General features: G+C 36.5%; 1 protein-coding gene across 1 annotated transcript; it reads right to left on the reverse strand.

Annotated features, from left to right (window-relative positions):
- Positions 1 to 9,720: 9,720 nt before the first annotated feature.
- LOC145592390 (WD repeat-containing protein PCN-like) lies at positions 9,721 to 19,057 on the reverse strand. The gene is made up of 11 exons (XM_081648838.1): positions 18,756 to 19,057; positions 18,503 to 18,643; positions 18,087 to 18,381; positions 17,941 to 18,004; positions 17,716 to 17,829; positions 17,353 to 17,515; positions 16,515 to 16,671; positions 15,798 to 16,387; positions 13,675 to 13,856; positions 12,548 to 12,808; positions 9,721 to 10,428 (listed from the first exon to the last, which is right to left on the reverse strand). Exons 1-11 carry the CDS (start codon positions 18,915 to 18,917, stop codon positions 10,104 to 10,106), a joined length of 2,454 nt encoding a protein of 817 aa, XP_081504964.1. The 5' UTR covers positions 18,918 to 19,057; the 3' UTR covers positions 9,721 to 10,103.
- Positions 19,058 to 20,215: the final 1,158 nt, after the last annotated feature.

Consider the following 20,215-nt stretch of genomic DNA (forward strand, 5'->3'; position numbering starts at 1 on the left):
GATGGAAGTTAACCTCAGGTCCCTGCAAGATAAACACTCATGAGTTGGAATCCTATTCAAAAGAGTGAACAAAAATGTCGAACAATGCATAGCGAGAGAAGCAACTCTCGAACAAGGGCAGCAGTTTGGTCGATATAACAGCCACCCCAACTAGCAGCAATAGGGAGCCCTCGAGGCGAAGGCCTGGCTGGTGCCAAAGATGGCATATACTCGTAGAACCACACCTGTAACAACACGAAAATATCCGCAAAAGCTAACGACAAAAATAAACCTATTGCCAAGAGAAATGGAGTATATCTCTATGACCCTCCAGAAGCTAGAAAGTGTGACCTCCTCGTCAAAGGTACGCTGACAACAGGCGAGTCGCAACCCCAGCAAGAAGTCAGCATAAGCCAAGCTGGCCCAATCAAAAGTCCTGATCGCTCGAAGGTTGCGGAGAGCAGGCAAATAGTAGAGTAGCACTCGGCTACCCTTGTCAGGAGAAAAGAACCCTGACAGAAGAATCAAAACAAAAATGTGCACCCGCTGCTCCAAGGTGGTCGCATCATCCTGAAAAGCCTCTACTAGCACAGACCGCCGAATAAATTGGCTACTCATCTGTAGTGGTCAAGACTCACCGCAGGCCCGAATAACAATGGGGCCCAGTAGCTCCTCTGCCTCAGGAGAGAAGAGGGTAGTATCACTACCAAAAGGAACTGCAGGTGACCATAACTCTAATTCGGTGATCATAGAGAAGTCAAGGGGAGTGACGGTCATCTCACCCCAAGGAAAATGGAACGTGGTGGTGGTGTCCCAAAAGAACTCCACCAAAGCGCGAACCAAGAAACGGCTCGACTTCAAAGAATAGAGAGCCCAAGTAGTATGCAGCAACCACAAGACTCCCACAGCGCACGCAACTCCTCGTTGTTGCGTAAGTAAGAATCGTACAGTTATCCTATGGTGTCGTTGCCTGAACCGTGGCAACGAACTCGCTCGTCAGTCATCCTGAGTTGAACGCGATCTGAAATGTGAAACTAGGGCGCAAAGTACAAGGTGTGCCCATCCCACTCAGGGAACTCCCCAAGGCTAGTGGAAGTCCCCTCGCCGGTGTTGACAAGCTTGTCCTCTCGGTGAGCCCATGAGAGCGTGAGCCTGAACCGCATCGTCGAGACATGCTGATTATGCAAGAAAACAGTAAATGAAAGGCTCTATAGTATCTAAGGTTCACCTAGCCGCATAATACTATGTTCGGAATAAAAAAAAGAGTAAGTGGTACCAAAACAGAGCATGTTTTTTATTCAAGCAAAAATAACATTCTCAAGCAATTAAACAATTTATTGCAATACTATGAAAAATATTGTGACAAATTGAGCATGAATAGCTAGCAAGAACACGAAGAACAAGTCACATTGTTCTCACTATCTCAAAGAGCCCAACAATGGCAAAACGTTCGTTTCTTCACCAAATTGAGTCAAACAAGTCTAAAAACACTCCTAAGGTGATATACAGGCATAAACAAGCAATTTCATGGCAAGAAATTTGACAAACAAAGCAAAATAAGCAAAAGAAGTTTCGAATTTTTCAAAAATTCGCAAATAAAACACACGAAATTCCTCCAAATCGAGAGGAGATTGAGCAAAACTTAAATAGATCGGCAAACTAGAGATCAAGAGCTTTGATTTGCAACAAATTTGAGCGAATTTGGTTGAGAAACGAGCAAGAACGACCAAGGTGAAGGTTTGAGCGAAAACCAAGGAAAAAGAAAACAGTAGCGACAAAATGAGGAAGAAAAGGGTTTTATTTCGGAAACCCGATTCCATCGCGCTGCGATGACACGTGGCAGCGTACGCTGGCTCTCCTTTCCTCAGCGATGCAACTCCAAGGCCCCATAAATGGTTATGTGGACGTTGTTCAGCAGTTGGGTTCCTTGGTACGCCAGTTAGCCCCTATAAGCAAATTGACATGATTAGTAGTCGGCACGATTACAATCGCGATAAGTGATCTGCTTGACGACGATCATCTCACTTTACTTAAAGTGCCTACTAGCTCATCACAAGCACTGAGGTATTGGTTCACAAGCAAGCACAAGCGCCAAAGTACCGGCTCATTACAAAATGCGCCGAGGTACTGGCACAACAAGCAATCACAGCAAAATATATCAGCGAAGCACTAGAAAACTGAGGATCAACAAGCGATGGTCTTCGATAATCTTCTTAGGTTGATTGTCACAGCAAAACTAAAGATGGCTACAAGTAGCGGTCTTCGACGATATCCCGAAGTAGAGAGGAGATTGTCTATAGTGGCGAGGTACTACCGTGACGAGGTATTTCCACAACACTGGAGATGACGAGGTACAGTAACCTTCGACGATGTTCCCGAGGTACTGTGGAGGATTGTCATAAACAAATGAAGATAGCGAGGTATTGTTACCTTCAGATGGCGTTTACAAGGTATCGTGGAAGTCTCGTATCAAATACAACAAAATGCGGTTACCCCAAAGGCGTGTGCTTGACGGTGCAAGATACGCGTTTCTTAACTCTTTTATCTGTTTAAACTAACGCTAGACTACAGGTATCGGCGTTACAAGAATGATTTAGGACCGCAGAACGTTCTGGATCATTCTTCGTCCCTATCGCTACTTTGACTTTTGTTTTCGAAACTTATATATCTCCAAACTCAGTCAAAGTGGGGGCTTCTGTAGACACCAGATTGTGTCTCCCCAAAACCAAAACTTATATATCTTTCACGTCATTTGATTATCAAACAAGGTGAAATGTGAAAAGTCTTGTGATGCGGTTGTTTTAATAAAATACTTCTTTCTGTTTTCGAAAATATTTCTTTTCGTACTCTATTTATAAAAATGTCTAGTCCAGTTTAGTTTAGTTCATGATAATGGTCCAAAAATAGTGTAGTTTGATTGGGCTCGAGAAGAGCTTTCCATTGATATATTATAAACCCAATTCCGATGAATAATGAGGAAGTTATGGCCAAAATACTAAATTAGGCCCAAAATGAGTTTTATATACGGCCCAATGATCAAGTGGAGGGCCCATTAATATTCATAAAGTCATTAGGATTGATTTTAATTTTCTAGAATAATCTAGAAGGTTATCTTAAATTCTAGTGGAATTAGAACTAGTAATTATATTTTTAGAAAAATATAAGAATTTTGTTTGGAATAAAACAAGTGTTTTAAAAGAATTAAATCTGATTTTAAAAGATAAGTACGGACGTTAATTAGTCTAATTTAATTAGATTAAGGACTCTATACGGCTTTGAGTTAGCACGTGAACCATCGCGAAACGACAAAGCCATCGCGTCGCAATGGAGCTGTCGCGCCGCGATGGACACTGTCGCGCCATGATGGGAGCAGTTTTACTCCGAATGGAATTCGATCTTTTTTTGATCGTTTTCCAGACCTTTTTCCTTATAAATAGGGTCGTATTTTTTCATTCACAATCATCAACAATCATCTATTCTACTCTCTTACTCTCTTAAGCAATAGCTTATTCTTTCTCCCTCTTTCTAGCCTAGCCTTTTACAAGCACCATACCGAATTAACGAGTCTTAGACACACCTATCCAAGTTCGAAGTTGCCTTCGCCCTAAACGTGAAAGGTTGATAATTTCTAAGGGTTTGGTCCCAAATCCCTATTTCAATTATTTAAATTAATTGTTTGATTTAATATTTTCCTTGAAGTTACTAACGTGTGTATTCTTTTAATAGAAAGAGATACGAGGCAACAAAGTAAGTTATTTTATTGCTATATTTCTTTAGAAAGCATGTTTATATTATTTTAATTCCTATTATCATGTTAGGATGTTATTTATTGATTTCTAGTATCATGCTTAGGTTGCTTCCTATTTCTTTTATCATGTTAGTATCATGTTAGGGCTAAAGCTTTGATCTTTATTGTTTAGTAACATGATAGGATTTGTTATTAATCTTGTTAGTATCATGCCTATGATCTTGCTAATATTATGCTTTCATGAGATTGAGATTGTGATTGTTATTATGATGATTGTTGTTATTATGTTGCTTAATATATTATTGTTATTGCTTGATCATGCCCTCTCTTGCAGGATTAAAGGGAATTTGTATTTGTAATCACGCTTAATAAGATAATTAATAATCTTGTTTAGGTTAGTGTGATTTTAATTCAAGTGATCACCAATAATAGATTTGTTTGTGCATTAATATTCAACCAACATAGATTAAACAAGTTTAGGGGTAATCTAACGATTGTATGTTAGTCAGAAAGCGCACATGAATATGAGAAGAATAAAGTAGAGGACTATTTTTAGGATAGGTTCAATCTCTTTTAGGTTGGATTTGTACCTTCATCCCCGAATATCCAGTCATGGTTCCAGACCACTATGGAGTTAACGATCTCATGGATCATGAAGGGGTGTAACTTCACCCAGTGAACGGTTTACAAGTTCCTAAAACTTGTTGGCGACTCTTTTGCTTTAACTTCCTTCCCTTTGGACGCCACCATACTTAAGTGTATGATCACAATGGGGCTCAAGTGTGGGATGCTTGAAATTATTCCCTATAGTCTCACACAAAGATTAAAATATACTAATTAATAAGATTAATAGATAGACATGTGGGAGAAAGAAGACCTTGGTATTAACCAATATCTTCATAAGAAACGAAGTAATATTTACTAGAAACAAAATAGAGTACAAATTAGTCAATGATCACGGTGGAGTAGGTCGTTGGGACTACTAACCCTAACCAAATTAGAAATTTATAATACCTAAACTCTTCACTAAACTAGTTAGTGGCAAGTAAAGGGTCGAACCCAAAAGGAAGCACACGAGTTTAAACACCAAATTCACTAATGCAAGAGTCAAAGGAGAGTAAATTTTTGTTGGTTTTCTTTGATTAAAGACTCTAAAACAATAAAGAAAGAAAGATAAAGAAGGATTAAACCAAAGGGAAACGACTCTAGGGGGTACGGGGGTGTCAAACACGATTAAACAAAGGTGAACAACGATGATTATCATGAAGAACATGCCATAGAATGCTAAATTCTACCTAAACAACTCACTCTCATGCAATTGTCTAAGAAAATCAATGAATGAGGTCTTGGCCTAATCGAGATCACTTTCGCACATCCAATTAGACTCCAAAAAAATCGAGAGATTAAGAGTGCACAATACATAAAACTCTACTTAAATAATTCATTTTCATGCAATCATCAAAGTAAAGGTGATCTTAATCTAATTCAAATCATTCTCATGCATTCAAATTAGGGAACATCAAATAATGTGCTACTAATAATCTCAAACTATCAAAAATCATATCTTTCATCAATTTATGGCATGAGTTCAATCAAATCATCATTAATCATCAATAATAATCCATGTAATTCACCCCCTTCCCCTAGCTAAAAACTTAGCCTAGGTAAGAGAAACTAACCATGAAAACTAAACAATGTAAGAAAGCATAATTAACAAGGTTGAACATGAAAATCAAACAAGCAAGAACAAATAAGCAAGTAATGAATCAACAAAACAATAAGCAAACCAAAAGAAAGCAATGAACTAGAGTGAAGAGATAGGGAAAACGAGATTACTAAAGGAAGACTTGAATTGACAAAGTTTGAAGAAGATCCAAGTTCTACAATGGAGGAAATCACAATCTAACCCTAAGAGAGAGACTAAACTAATCTAATCTAATTTAATTAGAATGATAATTGATTAAAAGTTGAGAGAGTTTAACTAATGCTATTTTGCAGGTATCGGCGTTACAAGAATGATTTAGAATCGCCGAACGTTCGGAATCATTCTTCGTCCCTATCGCTACTTTGACTTTTGTTTTCGAAACTTACGTTTCTCCAAACTCAATCAAAGTGGGGGCTTATATAGACACCAAATTGTGTCTCCCCAAAACCAAACCCAGTGATGAGTACCTTTCACGTCATTTGATTATCAAACGAGGTGAAATGTGAAAGAGTCTCGTGATTCCTCTACTTTTAATGAAAATGATTCTTTATGTTTTCAAAAATATTCCTTTCCGTACCTTATTCATGAAAATGTCCAATCCAATTTAGTTTGGTCCATGATAAGGGTCCAATAATAGTGTAGTTGGATGGGGATCGAAAAAAGCTTTCCAACAATATATTATAAGCCCAATTCCGATGAATAATGAGGAAGTTATGGCCCAAATATTAAATTGGATATTAAATGAGTTTTTATGGGTGACCCAATGATCAAGTGGAGGGTCCATTTAATTATCATTCCTAAAGTCATTAGGAATTGCTTTAATTTCTAGAGTAATCTAGAAGGTTATTTTAGGTTCTAAAGAGATTAGGATTAATAATTATATTTTTAGAAAAGATAAAGTATTTTAGTTGGAATAAAACAAGTGTTTTAAAGGATTTAATCTGATTTTAAAAGATAAAGTACGGACTCTAATTATCGAATTATATTCGAAAAAGGATTCCGTACGGCTAATAGTTATCTAGCAGCTTCATTGCGCCGCGATGGATGCAGTTTTACTTCGATTAAAATTCGATCTTCTCTGATCGCTTTCGAATGTTTTTCTCTATAAATAGGGTCGTATTTCCCTGTTTTCAATCATCAACAATCATCTTTCTATTCTATTCTCTCTCTCTCTCAAAGCTAAAAGCTTATTCTTTCTCCCTCTTTCTAAGCTTCCCCTTTTCAAAATACAATATTCGTCCATCACGAGACTTAGACACACCTATCCAAGCTCGAAGTTGCCTTTGCCCTAAACGTAAAAGGTTGATAATTTCTGAGGGTTTGGTCCCAAATCCATATTTCAATTATTAATTGTTTGATTTAATATTTTTATTGAAGTTACTAACGTGTGTATTGTTTTGATAGAAAGAGATACGAGGCAACAAAATGAGTAATTCAATTACTATATATCTTTAGAAAGCATGCTTAGATTTTATTAATCCCTAGTATCATGCTAGGATGTTATTTATTGTTTTCTAGTATCATGTTTAGGTTGCTTCTTATTTTCTTCTATCATGTTAGTATTATATCAGGGATAAAGCTTTGATTTTTATTGCTTAGTGACATGCTAGGATTTGTTATTAATCATGTTAGTATTATGCTTGGGATCTTGCTAATATAATGCTTTGATGAGAATATTATTATTATGATGATTTGTTGTATTAATATATTATGTTGCTTGATATATTATTGTTATTGCTTGATCACGCCCTCTCTTGCACGATTAAAGGGAATTTTTGTACTTGAAATCACGCTTAATAAGATAATTATTAATTTGATTTTAGGCTAATATGATTTTAATTCATGTGATCGCCAATAATAGATTTATTTGTGCATTAATATCAACCAACATAGATTAAGCAGGTTTAGGATTAATATATTGATTGGATGTTGATCGGAAAGCGCACATGAATATATGAGAAGAATAAAGTAGAGGCCTATTTAGGGCAGGTTCAATCTCTTTTAGGTTGGATTTATACCTTCATCCCCGAATATCCAATCATGGTTTAGGACCACTATGGAGTTAGCGATCTCATGGATCGTGAAGGGGTATAACCTTAACCCTGTGAACGGTTTACAAGTTCCTAAAACTTGTTGGCGACTCTTTTGCTCTAGCTTCCTTCCCTTTGGACGCCACCAAGCTTAAGTGTATGATCACAGTGGGGCTCAAGTGTGGGATGCTTAAAATATTCCCTACAATAGGGTTTGCACAAGTTCGCTCAATATACCAGTTTTGTGGCGGCTAATCAGGGCAGTCTTGTGGTGGAATTAACAGTAACTGGTGTTTCATTTTCTTCTGAGAAAAATTGATATTAATAATCCCATCTTTCTTCACTCTGTTCAAAATAATTTCACCTTTCAATAATCTCAAAATAATCCCACCTTTTCCCCCATCTTCTTATAATAGACTTGTTAACCTACAACCTGTTTAAAGGGGTTAAATTTTTTTCTCTTATATGTCTCTTCTCCCCCACAACCATACCACCACCTCACTGCCACTTCCATTGCCACCACTACCATCGTTGCCACCACCTTCCATAGTAATCCACTCTTACACCTATCATTGACCCCACCTCCTCATCTTCTTACATGGCAACCCATCATAACCATCAAGTCATTCTGTCATAATCACCCTAGCAATCACCCAAAAATAACCTCCTACCTAATCGGAATACCTTCAATCCCCCAATCAACCACCCACCGACCCCAAAAACCCTCCCACCCAACCATCAACCACCTCGAAAACAACTCAGTGTCGTTTAATTTGTTGATAAATTAAAAAAAAAAATGAATTAAGGCGCCATTAAATACACTGACAAAAGCACTAGCAACAACATCTAATACAAAATCACCATCGAATTAAACCCTAGAAATCAAAGTAAGCACCTACCATTGTTGGTGGTTTCACGTTTCAGAGGAGAGAGAAAAGAGGGCGAGAGAGAGGGGCGAGCAGCGATGGGGGAAAAGCAGCAGCAGAAGGGAGGTGGGTATGTTGACCTGGTCATGCTAGTGGGGTCGTTTAGTGGTGGGTGGACGACTTAAGTGGAAAGGGGTGGGTCTAGTCAAGCAGGGAAGCCATTAAAGAAAAAGGAAATTTAATAATTTTTCTAAAATAATTAGACCAATAAAAACTAACACGTGGCATGCTACATATTTCAACTGGGCAATTATCTTATAAAATCGGTCATGGGCCTATTTTGAGAAGATAAGGGTAAAAGGTGAGATTATTAAGAAGTATTATTTTGAGAAGACGGAAGAAAGGTGGGATTATTAATATAATTCTTTCTTTAATTTATAGATAAAGTAGAAGAAAAGATACCCGCATAAGAAAAGTAATTGGGATTGAAGAAAGAAGACAGTCACTAAATTTCGGATTATTCCATAATAATCAAAAGTTGGAATTATTAAAAGAAAAAACAGCAAATTAATTACAGGTAACCATGCCAGCTGAATTTTGAGAATTGTCTTGTGCAGTATCCTTATCAGTGTAATCCGAAGACTGGAAAGCTTGCATCACTAACTTTTTTTATGGTGGTTAGAGAGCCATAAGGGCAGGGGTGATGAGAATCGATCCCAAGATCCTCTGAAATCGGGAAGAAAGCGATAACCACTTGAGCTATCCTTCACTCTCGGCATGCATCACTAACTAGAGTATTGGAAATCCTTATTTCTGTCAGCAATGAAACACCTTCCTCTCTAGTTTTATTAGGATTGTCGAAATTCCCTCCACAAACCAAATCGTCTTCCTTAGTTAAATTCAATTTTCTCCAAACTTTCACTAATCCATCAACGGATCAACCATATATAGAATTTGAAGATAGAACTCAAAATTACACTCAATTAGTGAAATGCTGCACGTAAATGTACAAAACTTATTAGCCCCACTACCCCAGGATGGGGGCTTCACATTATCTCTGTCTCAAACTTAAATTAGACACTAACTATTTTGTGATCAAATGTATACTATATATTTTAATATCATTTTAGAATAAGTTATCAAATGTTAATCATTAAGTATCACATAGTATAAGATTAATTAGAATTTATAAATGAAATATTATTAACTTTAAATCAAATTTTCTTACAAATAACAACAAAAAATGACCAAAAGTCAAGTGCATTGTTGGTTAAAATGCACAAAAGCACACTTTAAAGTGAAAGTGAATGCTAAAATTTCTCAGCTTCCACATACATAGGCGTAGATTTCTTTTTTTTTTTTTTTTTTTTTTTTTTGGAAAGAATATATAGGTGTAACACAAGTCAGGTTATCTTGTTTATTTAATAATAAAATATCAAATGAAATAACGAAGTCAACAAAAAAATAGGTAGTAACAAAAATCATTACAATGAAAAAATATCCCAAAGTGGTTCTTGGAACCCTATTTACAGATGCACTAAAACTGCAGCCTAGATGAAGTCTGAATAAAATCATACCCCTTTCTAACTAGAAAATGTGACAACAGATAATGTTAGTGAACATAATACACAACATGCTTCGTTACCAAAAAGGCACAGAAGTGATTACTGCAACACCAAAATTGATCGCCCCAACAAGGCCTAACCCTGGCAAACCAAAAAAAAAAAACTCGTCGCTGAATAACTGTATACCAACACCTGTTTGTGTAAACGAACTCAAGTACCATATATGTGTTTGTGAATGGGTTGGCTACTGAAACTCTTAACCACCTCCAACCACGGTTTTTCTACGACAATAACAGAACTCTTGGAAACATGACCAACAAATAAAACAGGATGTTTAAACTGGACGAATTCAAAATTCCGTCTTCCATACAGCCTTATGTACATATCAGGCTGTTGTAACTTGCGCTTCAGCCTTCCATTTGAGTGTAAAAGCTTCTTTGAGACAGAGTCCAAACCATTAAGCATTTCTTTTTTGACCAAGTCACTACTATCATCCCGTTCAACAGGCATTCCAAAGTCAATCAAACACATCGCCCTGCAACAAAAGTTCATTTATAGTCAGACCCACAGCTTGCCCATCCCGTCAAACATAGAAGCACATAGCCAAAATTAGACGACTGGTTTCAAATATTAGATGATAACTATGGAGTACTAAGTGTCAAAGAAAGAACTACTACAATAAGCCATGCCTAAGGTTATTTGAAGCAGTAACACAAGACCAAGAAAAAAAGTGTAGCTCATAGTTCTGTTCTTGACGTAATCCTTATAAATATAGCACAGGGAGAATTAATCATCTCCCAGCACAACAGTATATCATTGTCATCAATTTCATTGAACTTGATCTCTCCAGAAATTAAACACATATTATCCGTAGACAAGTTTCCTACGTTACTTTCGGTAAACTCTATAGCTAAACATTTAATTAGGTTATTATTAAATCTTTTTGAGGTTCTAGGCAATTAATTACTTTCTAAACAAAGCCATGATATCTTTCGTGGCATGAAGAGAACTTTGTCCCAAATGGTAGGACAACGCTTATTTATGCTCAGTTATGACGTGAATATTCACTATGCAACCTATGAAGCACCTAAGCACGCCAGGGGTATACTCGCTGTGCCTGCAGACGAATTGGATACAGCTAAATTAAGCGGCAATCAATAAGAGGCGAGTATGAATCATCTTTTCAACCGAGTCTCTATCACTCATGTTATATCCCTGATTAGATGGTATAGTCCATTAGACCATTCATAGTTTCATACTACCTCTTTTGTAAAAGCTCTTAGCATTTACTGCTAGCACTGTAAAGGCAATAGGAGGAAAAGTGTAGATAGACCGTTCATAGTTTCATACTACCTCTTTTTCGAAAGTTTTCAACATTTATTGCTTTTGCACGGTTAAGGCAATTGGAGGGTAAGTGATGATGTGGTAAAGTGTAGGGAAAAGGTGAATAAACTAACACTTTGTTTGGATAGAAGAAAATGGAAGGAAAAGAAAGGAAGAGAAAGGGAGGTGGTCAAACTCTCTTGTTTGGGTAAGGGATTGAGGGAAGGAAGGAAAAGGAGAGGAAGGGATCCATTTTCCCTCTCCCATTAATAAGCATAATCCCTCCAAAATTGGAGAGATTTGGAGGGAAATTGGAATTCACCTCCCCCTCCCTTTCTTTCCCCTTCCCTTCCTCCTATTTCCCTCCCCTTCCTTTCCTTCCTTATTAGTTATCCAAAAAAAGCGTAAGAGAGTGTAAAAAAGTGGGAAGATATAAGATCAAGGTAGTTAACGTAAGAGAGAGAAGAAAGGTGTAAAGGAGTAAGGTAGTAAAAAGAGTTGCCAAAAATGATCTAAAACAGAAACTGTTATTTTCAAGACATAGTTAGCTGGATGTTCATTGCCCTTGTACATGCTTCATACACTACGGGAAATTAAGGACGGAAGAGTATTATTATTTCCAGAGAGAGTAAGACAATTATTTTGGGATAAACTGCAACCAAGACCGGGACATGCCAGAAAAGCAGGAAATAACTAATGGTGAGAAGAAAGGTACACCTTTTAAAGGAGGCATAATTTGAAACTCAAACCATTAACCAACCACTAAAAATTACGGACAATTTCTCTAACACAAATTCTTATATGAGTGACCACTTCACATTATCACATATAAGGCAATTAATTAAGTAATAGGAGTCACAGTGATGAGCAAATAGGGTTACCTTAACGTATGTAGATTACTTAAATGAGAAAAAAGGGTTACTCTCCTAAATAAGTGGAATCCTTCTTTCATTTTTTAAAACAAAAGAATAGGAGTTACGCGAATGAACAAATGGGGTTACTCATTTCTACATTACTTTTTTTTTTTTTTTTGAACGGTATTTCTATATTACTTGATTTTACTCGTCTAATGAATTTGGGTTACTTTTATGGACTAAATGAGGTTACTCATACATAAAAATGAAGATTACTCTTATAAACCAATGTGGTCACACCATGTGGCTAGCCACATACAAGACTTACCCTTTGTCTAAAGTAGTTCACAAACTACCAAAATTGCAATTCTAAAATCAAGTTATACTGCCCAAGCCAAACATAAAAAAGCACACATCCATCTCCAGAAATGAATAGAAGCAAGCCAACTTCTAGACAGAAAGGTAAAGTAAACACACCTTGAGCTATAAACAACAATAGATGACAAACTTGCTGATGGTGGGAATGAGATGCCAATAACTTCGCCAGGAAATTCCTGGAACCTCTGTGGCAAAGTGAAAGAGTTTTTTCTTGACCATTCACCCAATTGTTTGGCCTCTACGTCAAATGCATAAACTTGGTTTGATGATGTTGTGATGACAAGCACATTGTTACTATGGGGAGAGAAACCACCAGCGGTAACAGAAGCACCATCTAATCTTGATATGAACCAATGTTGCCTGTTTCGTGCAATAAGGAAGATGGTTAGATATACAGATAAGAAGCATGCATTGACAATAGCAAGACATAATCAAATGAAAAATGCAGGATAACTGTAAGCAAATTTATTCTAAGAATTCATCAATATCATACATCACAGCCAGTGTTAGAAAGAAGGGATCATATGCTGGATCAGACAAGGAATTCACATATAAAAAAACATCCAGAAAAGGCAAGCTAATTGCAGCAAAAAGAAGTAAATGAGCATTTATTAATGAACTTCACACGTATTATTGTGAAACATTGTCAAAAAGCACTAGCTACAATGTAGTCATCTTCCCTCCTGATGGACACGTGGATAATGCATATGTGCAAGATAGGAACATAATGCCCCCAATGTGCAGTAATTAAAAGCCATGGCAAGATGGACATCCAGATAACACTCTAAAAAGAAACATGTAGTGCAATCCAGGATATGTAGCCAGCTTTTAAATAGAATAAAATGGAGTGTTGCAGAAAAAGAACAGTAAAATTAAGACTTCCCAACAATGCCATTGATTAATCAGAGGTTTTGAGGAATTTGGCTCTTGGTATTCTCAACTATTCTGTAACAACTTTACACTAAATTAGATTACCTGGCATGAGCCTAAGACAGCTAGGCAAGTAACTTACAGGACATTGTGAAAAGCATCCAATGTTACCGAGTATAAGTATAAAACTACATATCAGAAGCAATCTTCTATGACCATTCCAATAAACCAAGACTAGTAATATTTTAGCGAGCTGTAAACCTTTTTCCCAAAAAAAAAAAAAAAAAGGGGGACATAAACTAAGTTGTAATACAATTCAAGTAAAGTTAAAGAAGGTCCACTGCACTGCTCCTTACCTCTGTATTTCCATATTGAAAACATATATATCCCCAAAGCAATTTACAGCAGCCAACCATTGTCCATCAGAACTTGTGAATAATTTCGTGATCGGAGGCTCACTGGGTGGCGAATGCTCATCTTGTGTCTTACGACAAGGTGTGAAAACGTGCAACAATTCTGTAGATCCCAGGTCTACAACCTGTAAACAATAGGTGAAAGGAATTGAATACAAATTGTCTATCCAATACTTCAAGGTCAATAAAAATTCCTATATACAAACAATTACGTAATTTAAATTATCAACAGAACTACCCAGTTTAAAAAGGAGAGAGAGAGAGAATGAGTGCATGATTAGACCAAGTAGAAATTAACTTTTATTAATAGTTTACTAAGAAAATTGTGAAAAGGTAGAAATTAAATTTATTTAATAGTTTACCATGGAAGCATGGGTGTTGTTGAGTACCAATACATTCCTTACAAAAACCAATATTTTAAGTTTCCAAATGTCAGAATACACTACACATTCCAAAATGCCACAATATATTACTATAACTATAACATTCCAATGCCACAACATGTTCCTACTAACTTACTATACATTCCGAATGGCACAATTAATTACAATAAGATCGCATACAAGTACTCCCCACTAGAAAGCCTCAGGTTTTTGCACATTTATTATAGTTAGTAACAGCTTACACATAGAGATGTGAATAATCCCCAGTTACAATACAAGCATGACTTGATTGAGACAGAAAGAAAGCAAGCCAGACTGGAAAGAAAAGGCCTAATTCCACTGTAAAGCTACCCTCTACAACCAGCAGTCCAGCACAATCATACGATGCATGAAAACTTCTACAAAAATAACTGCTTCTCATTTCAAAAACTAGGAGCCTCTAAAGTCTGAACCTCAAGGAAATTTAGGCAGCAACGTTTTCTTTAGACTACAAGCAAATTACCACCCTCCCCCCCTCTCAAAAATCTCTAGTCACACACACACACAAACAAAATGCTTTCATAAATAACAAACAAACAAACAAACTTCGTGTTTCCCTACTTTTACATTTCTCGGTCTTTTTGTTCCCATTCAAACTAACTAACTACTAAACACCAATCAAATCTTGGTAAAAGCCATCATTGGTAATGCACTTTACACTGGCTTGACTCTATTGCCATGCTTAACTTGTTCCATTAGAAGTTAGATGGTATATTCACATGATTTTCACTTATAATAAGTTATCTAATCTAAACTTACCAGAACTAATCTGAACTTAATAAACCTTTTAAAAAATTGTTCTAGTCATAATTTGAGCTTGGGTAACCCTTATCAAAACTATCTTATCTAAACTTGTCAGATAAAAAATAAGGTGAATAAAATAGAGCCTAAAAGTCAAGACAATTCTTCATTAGAACCAAAACTTTAAGTAGGTAAGTCATAAAAATACGAGGAATCCTGCATCCATCAAAAATCCAAATTGTAGACAAAGAGCTTTCATAAGGTTTATAAAACCAACATAGTCGATAAAAAGAATGAACAGGGTTAGTAATTTCATTAATAATGTATAGGAACTTGTTAACAATATAGTCTTATTTATAGATTTGTGCAAGCCATAGTTTTCGCTAGCAATTGAAATTGTTGTCAACAATCATTTACTATACTCCCTCCGTCCCTTTATTACATGCCTATTTCTCATTTTGCACGAGAATTAAGAAAGTTAAAGATTCCTTAAAACTAATAATTGGAAGTATAAATATGCATGTGGGGTTAAAGAGAGATCGAGATAAAGAAAAAGTGGTTGGGAATTAGCAGAGAGAAAGTATTGGGAATTGATGTTAAAGTACAAAAAAGAAAAAGAAAAAGGGTGACAAATCATCAAAAAGAGAATTATTATATTGTAAAAAAGTACAACCTATAAATGGAAACAGGCCTTAATTTTGGTCACCCCAAAAAGGAATACAGGCATGTAATAAATGGACGGAGGGAGTACTATTTTAGCATTCAAAGAGAATTAAGTTCAACAAATCATTAGTAAGCTACTATGCCTAAATTTTTTTTATGAAAAGTGAATATGGAAAATGAAATAAAATAACCATAACAGAGAATACACGAATATAAAGAAAAAGGAAAAGAAGCACTTACATATATTCTTCTATCACTTCCTGCGACAATTAATCGAGACGAATCTGAAGTGAAAGCCAGGGCATGAGCATAAGGCAGTTTGCCAGGAAGTTGTCTTTTATCAATAACCCATGCATTTTTGGAACCTCCGCCTCTCTTTAATGCAAATAGTCTTGGTTTGGCATGATTAGAAAAGCAAAATTGTGACCCAGAAGGAGAAATAGCGCTACAAGTAATCTTTCCAGATCCCTTACTATTGACACGGGCCAACAAATTAGTTGCTGCGTGTCCACCATTAGCCTTATCAAGAGCAGCACCATTTCCCAATTTAAGAGACAGGATATCAATTTCATTTGAGCCTTGAACTAGAAGCAATGGCATCTTGTTAAAAACAGAATTTTGGACCAAATGTACAGGCACTCTTTGAGGAGCAGGGCATACATCATGAGGAGAGAATTTTGTAAATTCATTGGCAGAATATGCAAACATTCTAGTGTCATCACCAGCTGACAGAAGCATTGGAACCCCCAAATTTGCCCACTTGTGATAACTAAAGTCAACAGGCTTTTCTTTGGTGCGAACTCTTTTAACCTTCTCATCCAGAAGCAAATCTGGCAATGGAAAACAGCAAGTATCATTAGGGAATGAACACCTAAAATCTTCAGTGCATAGAGGATGCTTACACATGCTCTAGCAATCATGAAAAAAGCTGCACAGAAGTGAAGCACAAAGACAGACCTTCCTGGCTAATAGGCACTGCCACCGTCAATGCCCTAACATCATGTGTATGAGCACTTCTGCTATCAACATAAACCCATCTCTTCCTGACTGCAGAAGATAACTTACTACTGCGACTGGAGTCAAGAACATCATCAGAGAGCTCATATAAGATCACCTGTCAAACAATATTAACCTTAGTTGCTGCATAATAACACATATTGAGAATATCTGAAGTGTTGAAACCTTTCACAAATTAATATTTTACAAACAAAACAATTGCACTAACATACTAAGGTCTAAAAGTTGAATGAAGCAACAGAAGAACCATAATCAGTGTCTTCAATTGATCTTTCACTTCGAAATTATTGGAAGGAAATCCATTAACATAATATACCCTACAGAACTCTATTACACAGGATGACAGGAAGCATCAACTAACAAACTGACCAATGCCACATGGGTTATTTATTGTTTCATTCTAAACAAGCAATGTGTTCCACAAGCCTACATGCATCTTAGTTAGCAAGGAGCATCAATAAACAAATAACCTAAACCCAATTGATGGACTCCTTACTTTGGCAAAAGGGACACAGTAGCAATTATCTTGATGTGATCATAAGCAGAATACAATGCAATTATTATGCTAGTTTAAGAAAATACATAGAACCTACCACTATAGAGAAATAGGAGGAAATAACGGAATAACTTTAATAAATAACCTATCAAATGATCAACAACTTAACAGAACAAACCTAAGACAGAAAAGCAAGTAGAAAAACTATGCAATAACAAAAGGAGAGCAACTTTCTGTGAACATTCCAGACAGCTGATCAATGGCATTTCAGAGTTTGTATACCTTTCCATCAGAACCTGCAGAAAACACCCTACTGTGGGAAGGCACTGCGGCCAAAGCAAATGAGTCACCTTTGTGAATAGAGTGAGCCTGCAATAGTGTTCCATGCTTAATATCCCAGAACTGAACACTGCCTGTACTATCAGCACTCACAAGAACCCCGCACCTAATCACAACATATCAATTGAATGAGTGAACAAACAAAAAAAAAAAAAGTGAATATGTTAATTGAGTGTGACATCAACAAAGCATCAATGATGACAATTTCGTAGAGGTAAGTGTATACAATCTAACCCCTAGTCCTACAAGTCGACAACTATTAGATAGGCTACCGTATGAAACAGAATAATTTGTTTCAAAAACTACCTTAGAGCAAGTAATGACCAGACACAAATTTCTGACCCTGCTCCCAAACCTCCAAGACCAACAGTAATCCTATATAGTTCATGAGCACGTTTTGCATCCCAACATCTAATGTACCTGCATGTTACAAATGAGTAACATTAGACAGCTTATCGCGTTAGCTAACATGAATTCACAACATCTTTTCTCCAAATTAAGAGATTATTTTTAAATTAAGGCATAGCATACCCATCACTACTTCCCGAATAAATAAAATTTCCATCAGTGCTCCAGGTCACACTAAGACCCCGGCCTGTTATAAGACGAAACAACAGTGAACATCTGCAAATTCTGAAACAACTAAAAAACAAACAGACACAAGGTAGAGCACTCACCGCTAACCCTGGGCATCGATTTATGGTATGTCAACTCATTAGTATCAGGGATAGTATATAATCTAACACAACCATCATCACAGGCAAGCGCTAATCGACGATTCTCCACTTCATGAAGCTCAACTCTACCATAACTTTCATCATCATCGCTACTTTCGCTATCATCATCAATATTATTATCTATCACAACCCCATTTCCATTGCTATGAGCTTCGTGTTCGACATCTCCCCAATGATTCTTTAATGGCTCCACTGCCATCTGCCATATCGAAACGCCCAACGATTCCAGCACAGTCTACCATCACAAAAGAATTAAAATCAAAAACCATTCAAATGAAAAACCCACGTTCCACAATCAGCCATATAATCTATCAATTTAAAATACACAATACAAGTAATAAAATTAGAAAAAGAACCTTTTGATTCAATTGATAAAGATCCCACTCAGAAACAGACCCATCAATACTAGAAGAAAACAATCTTCCGGACGAACCCTTAGAACTGGTGCGGCACCAAACAAGTGACGAAATTCTCGAATTGGGATCGCCGTGAATCGTCTAAAGTTTTCAAAAGCCGCAACATCATAAAAACAGTGAAAGAAAACGCAGAATTTGAACATTATGCAAAAATTGAAAGAAAAGAAAGAAACAATCACAGAAAAAGCAATACCAATTGGCAGTGCCAGCCGACGGAGCCAGGAGATACGAGCCAAATCTCGAGAGAGCCATCTTCTCTAGCGGCGGCGACTTGAGAGTCGTCGGCGCTGGTGGCAAGGGCTACAACCGGCGATGGCTTCCAATCGATACAACTGATTGTGTGTTGTTGCAGCATTTCTAGGCCAAAAACCCAGGCTAAGCTCTGAAGCTCCTAGCTGCTGCTTTAATTGAGGTTTCAAATTCAGGAGATTTAGGAATGAACGCAGCGAATGAAAAAGAAAACGTTGTTATGGGTTCTTTGTCTACTGCTTAGCGGCTGCTCAATATATATATGCTTGCTAGTTGTTACTAGGTTAAAGCTTGGGAAACTATGATAATAAACAGGAAATAATGGCATTGCTTCGTGATCAGCGGTTAGCTTATAGCTGACAGCTTATTGTATTGTTGTTATTATATATTAGCTACTCCCTCCGTCTCCTTTTATAGTTTCCATTTAAAGGGCGTTTGGTTCATAGAGTGGTATGGATTTGGAATCAAAAATGGGGTTAAAGTGGTATCGGATTGGAACTTAATACTTAATATCATGTGTTTGGTTTAATTCTAGAATGGAATCACATCCTCTTAATACCATGTATTTGATACCTTAGGGAATGGAATGAGCTAAACCCACCTTCCTCTAAGGTTTCTAAACCCCATAGTTCATGGGTTTGAGGTATGGGTTTAAAATTCATCCTTTAAACAACCAAACATATGGTATGGGTTTAGGCATTTTAAACCCATACCTCATAAATATATTTCGCGAACCAAACGTCCCTCTTAGACCTGCACGTTTGCCAGTACAACACTTTAACCATAAATATCGTTAGTTGATTATTAGTAAAAAAAATATAACAATTGAATATTAATAATTTATTCATCGAGACGAATCAAATAAGTCCCAACATGATTGCTAATGTCTTACTTCCTCCGTTTTTTAATAGTTACAACATACACTTTTTTACGTTATTTAAGAAAAGTGGGGTCCACATGATATAATACACTTTAAATGGAGTAAGAGGTATTTTGGAGTATAATTTAGTAGGGGTGAGCAAAAATTTCGGGTACCCGAAATTGGAACCGGAATTGGTTAGGAACCGGCGGGTCCGGAACCGAGAATGGACCCGGTGGTTCCAATTCCGGGTAATAAATTAAGGACCCGGTTATAACCAATTCCAATTCCAATTCTCAACTTTTTGGAACCGGAACCGGTTGGATACCCGGTTACCCAATATATCCTAAACTAACTAAATTTTAGATAATAAAAATATGTTAAATGTATCTAATTTGTAAAATAAAAAAGTATTATTAATACCTAACATGAATACAAATAGCTTAATGCATATATAAATATAAGTATTAAACACTAATAATGATACTAACTAAAATAAGAATTATAATTTGTATTATATTTTAAAAATTACATACATAAGTGGG

Source organism: Chenopodium album, chromosome 18, assembly GCF_948465745.1.
Source record: "Chenopodium album chromosome 18, dcCheAlbu1.1, whole genome shotgun sequence".
Lineage (NCBI taxonomy): Eukaryota > Viridiplantae > Streptophyta > Magnoliopsida > Caryophyllales > Amaranthaceae > Chenopodium > Chenopodium album.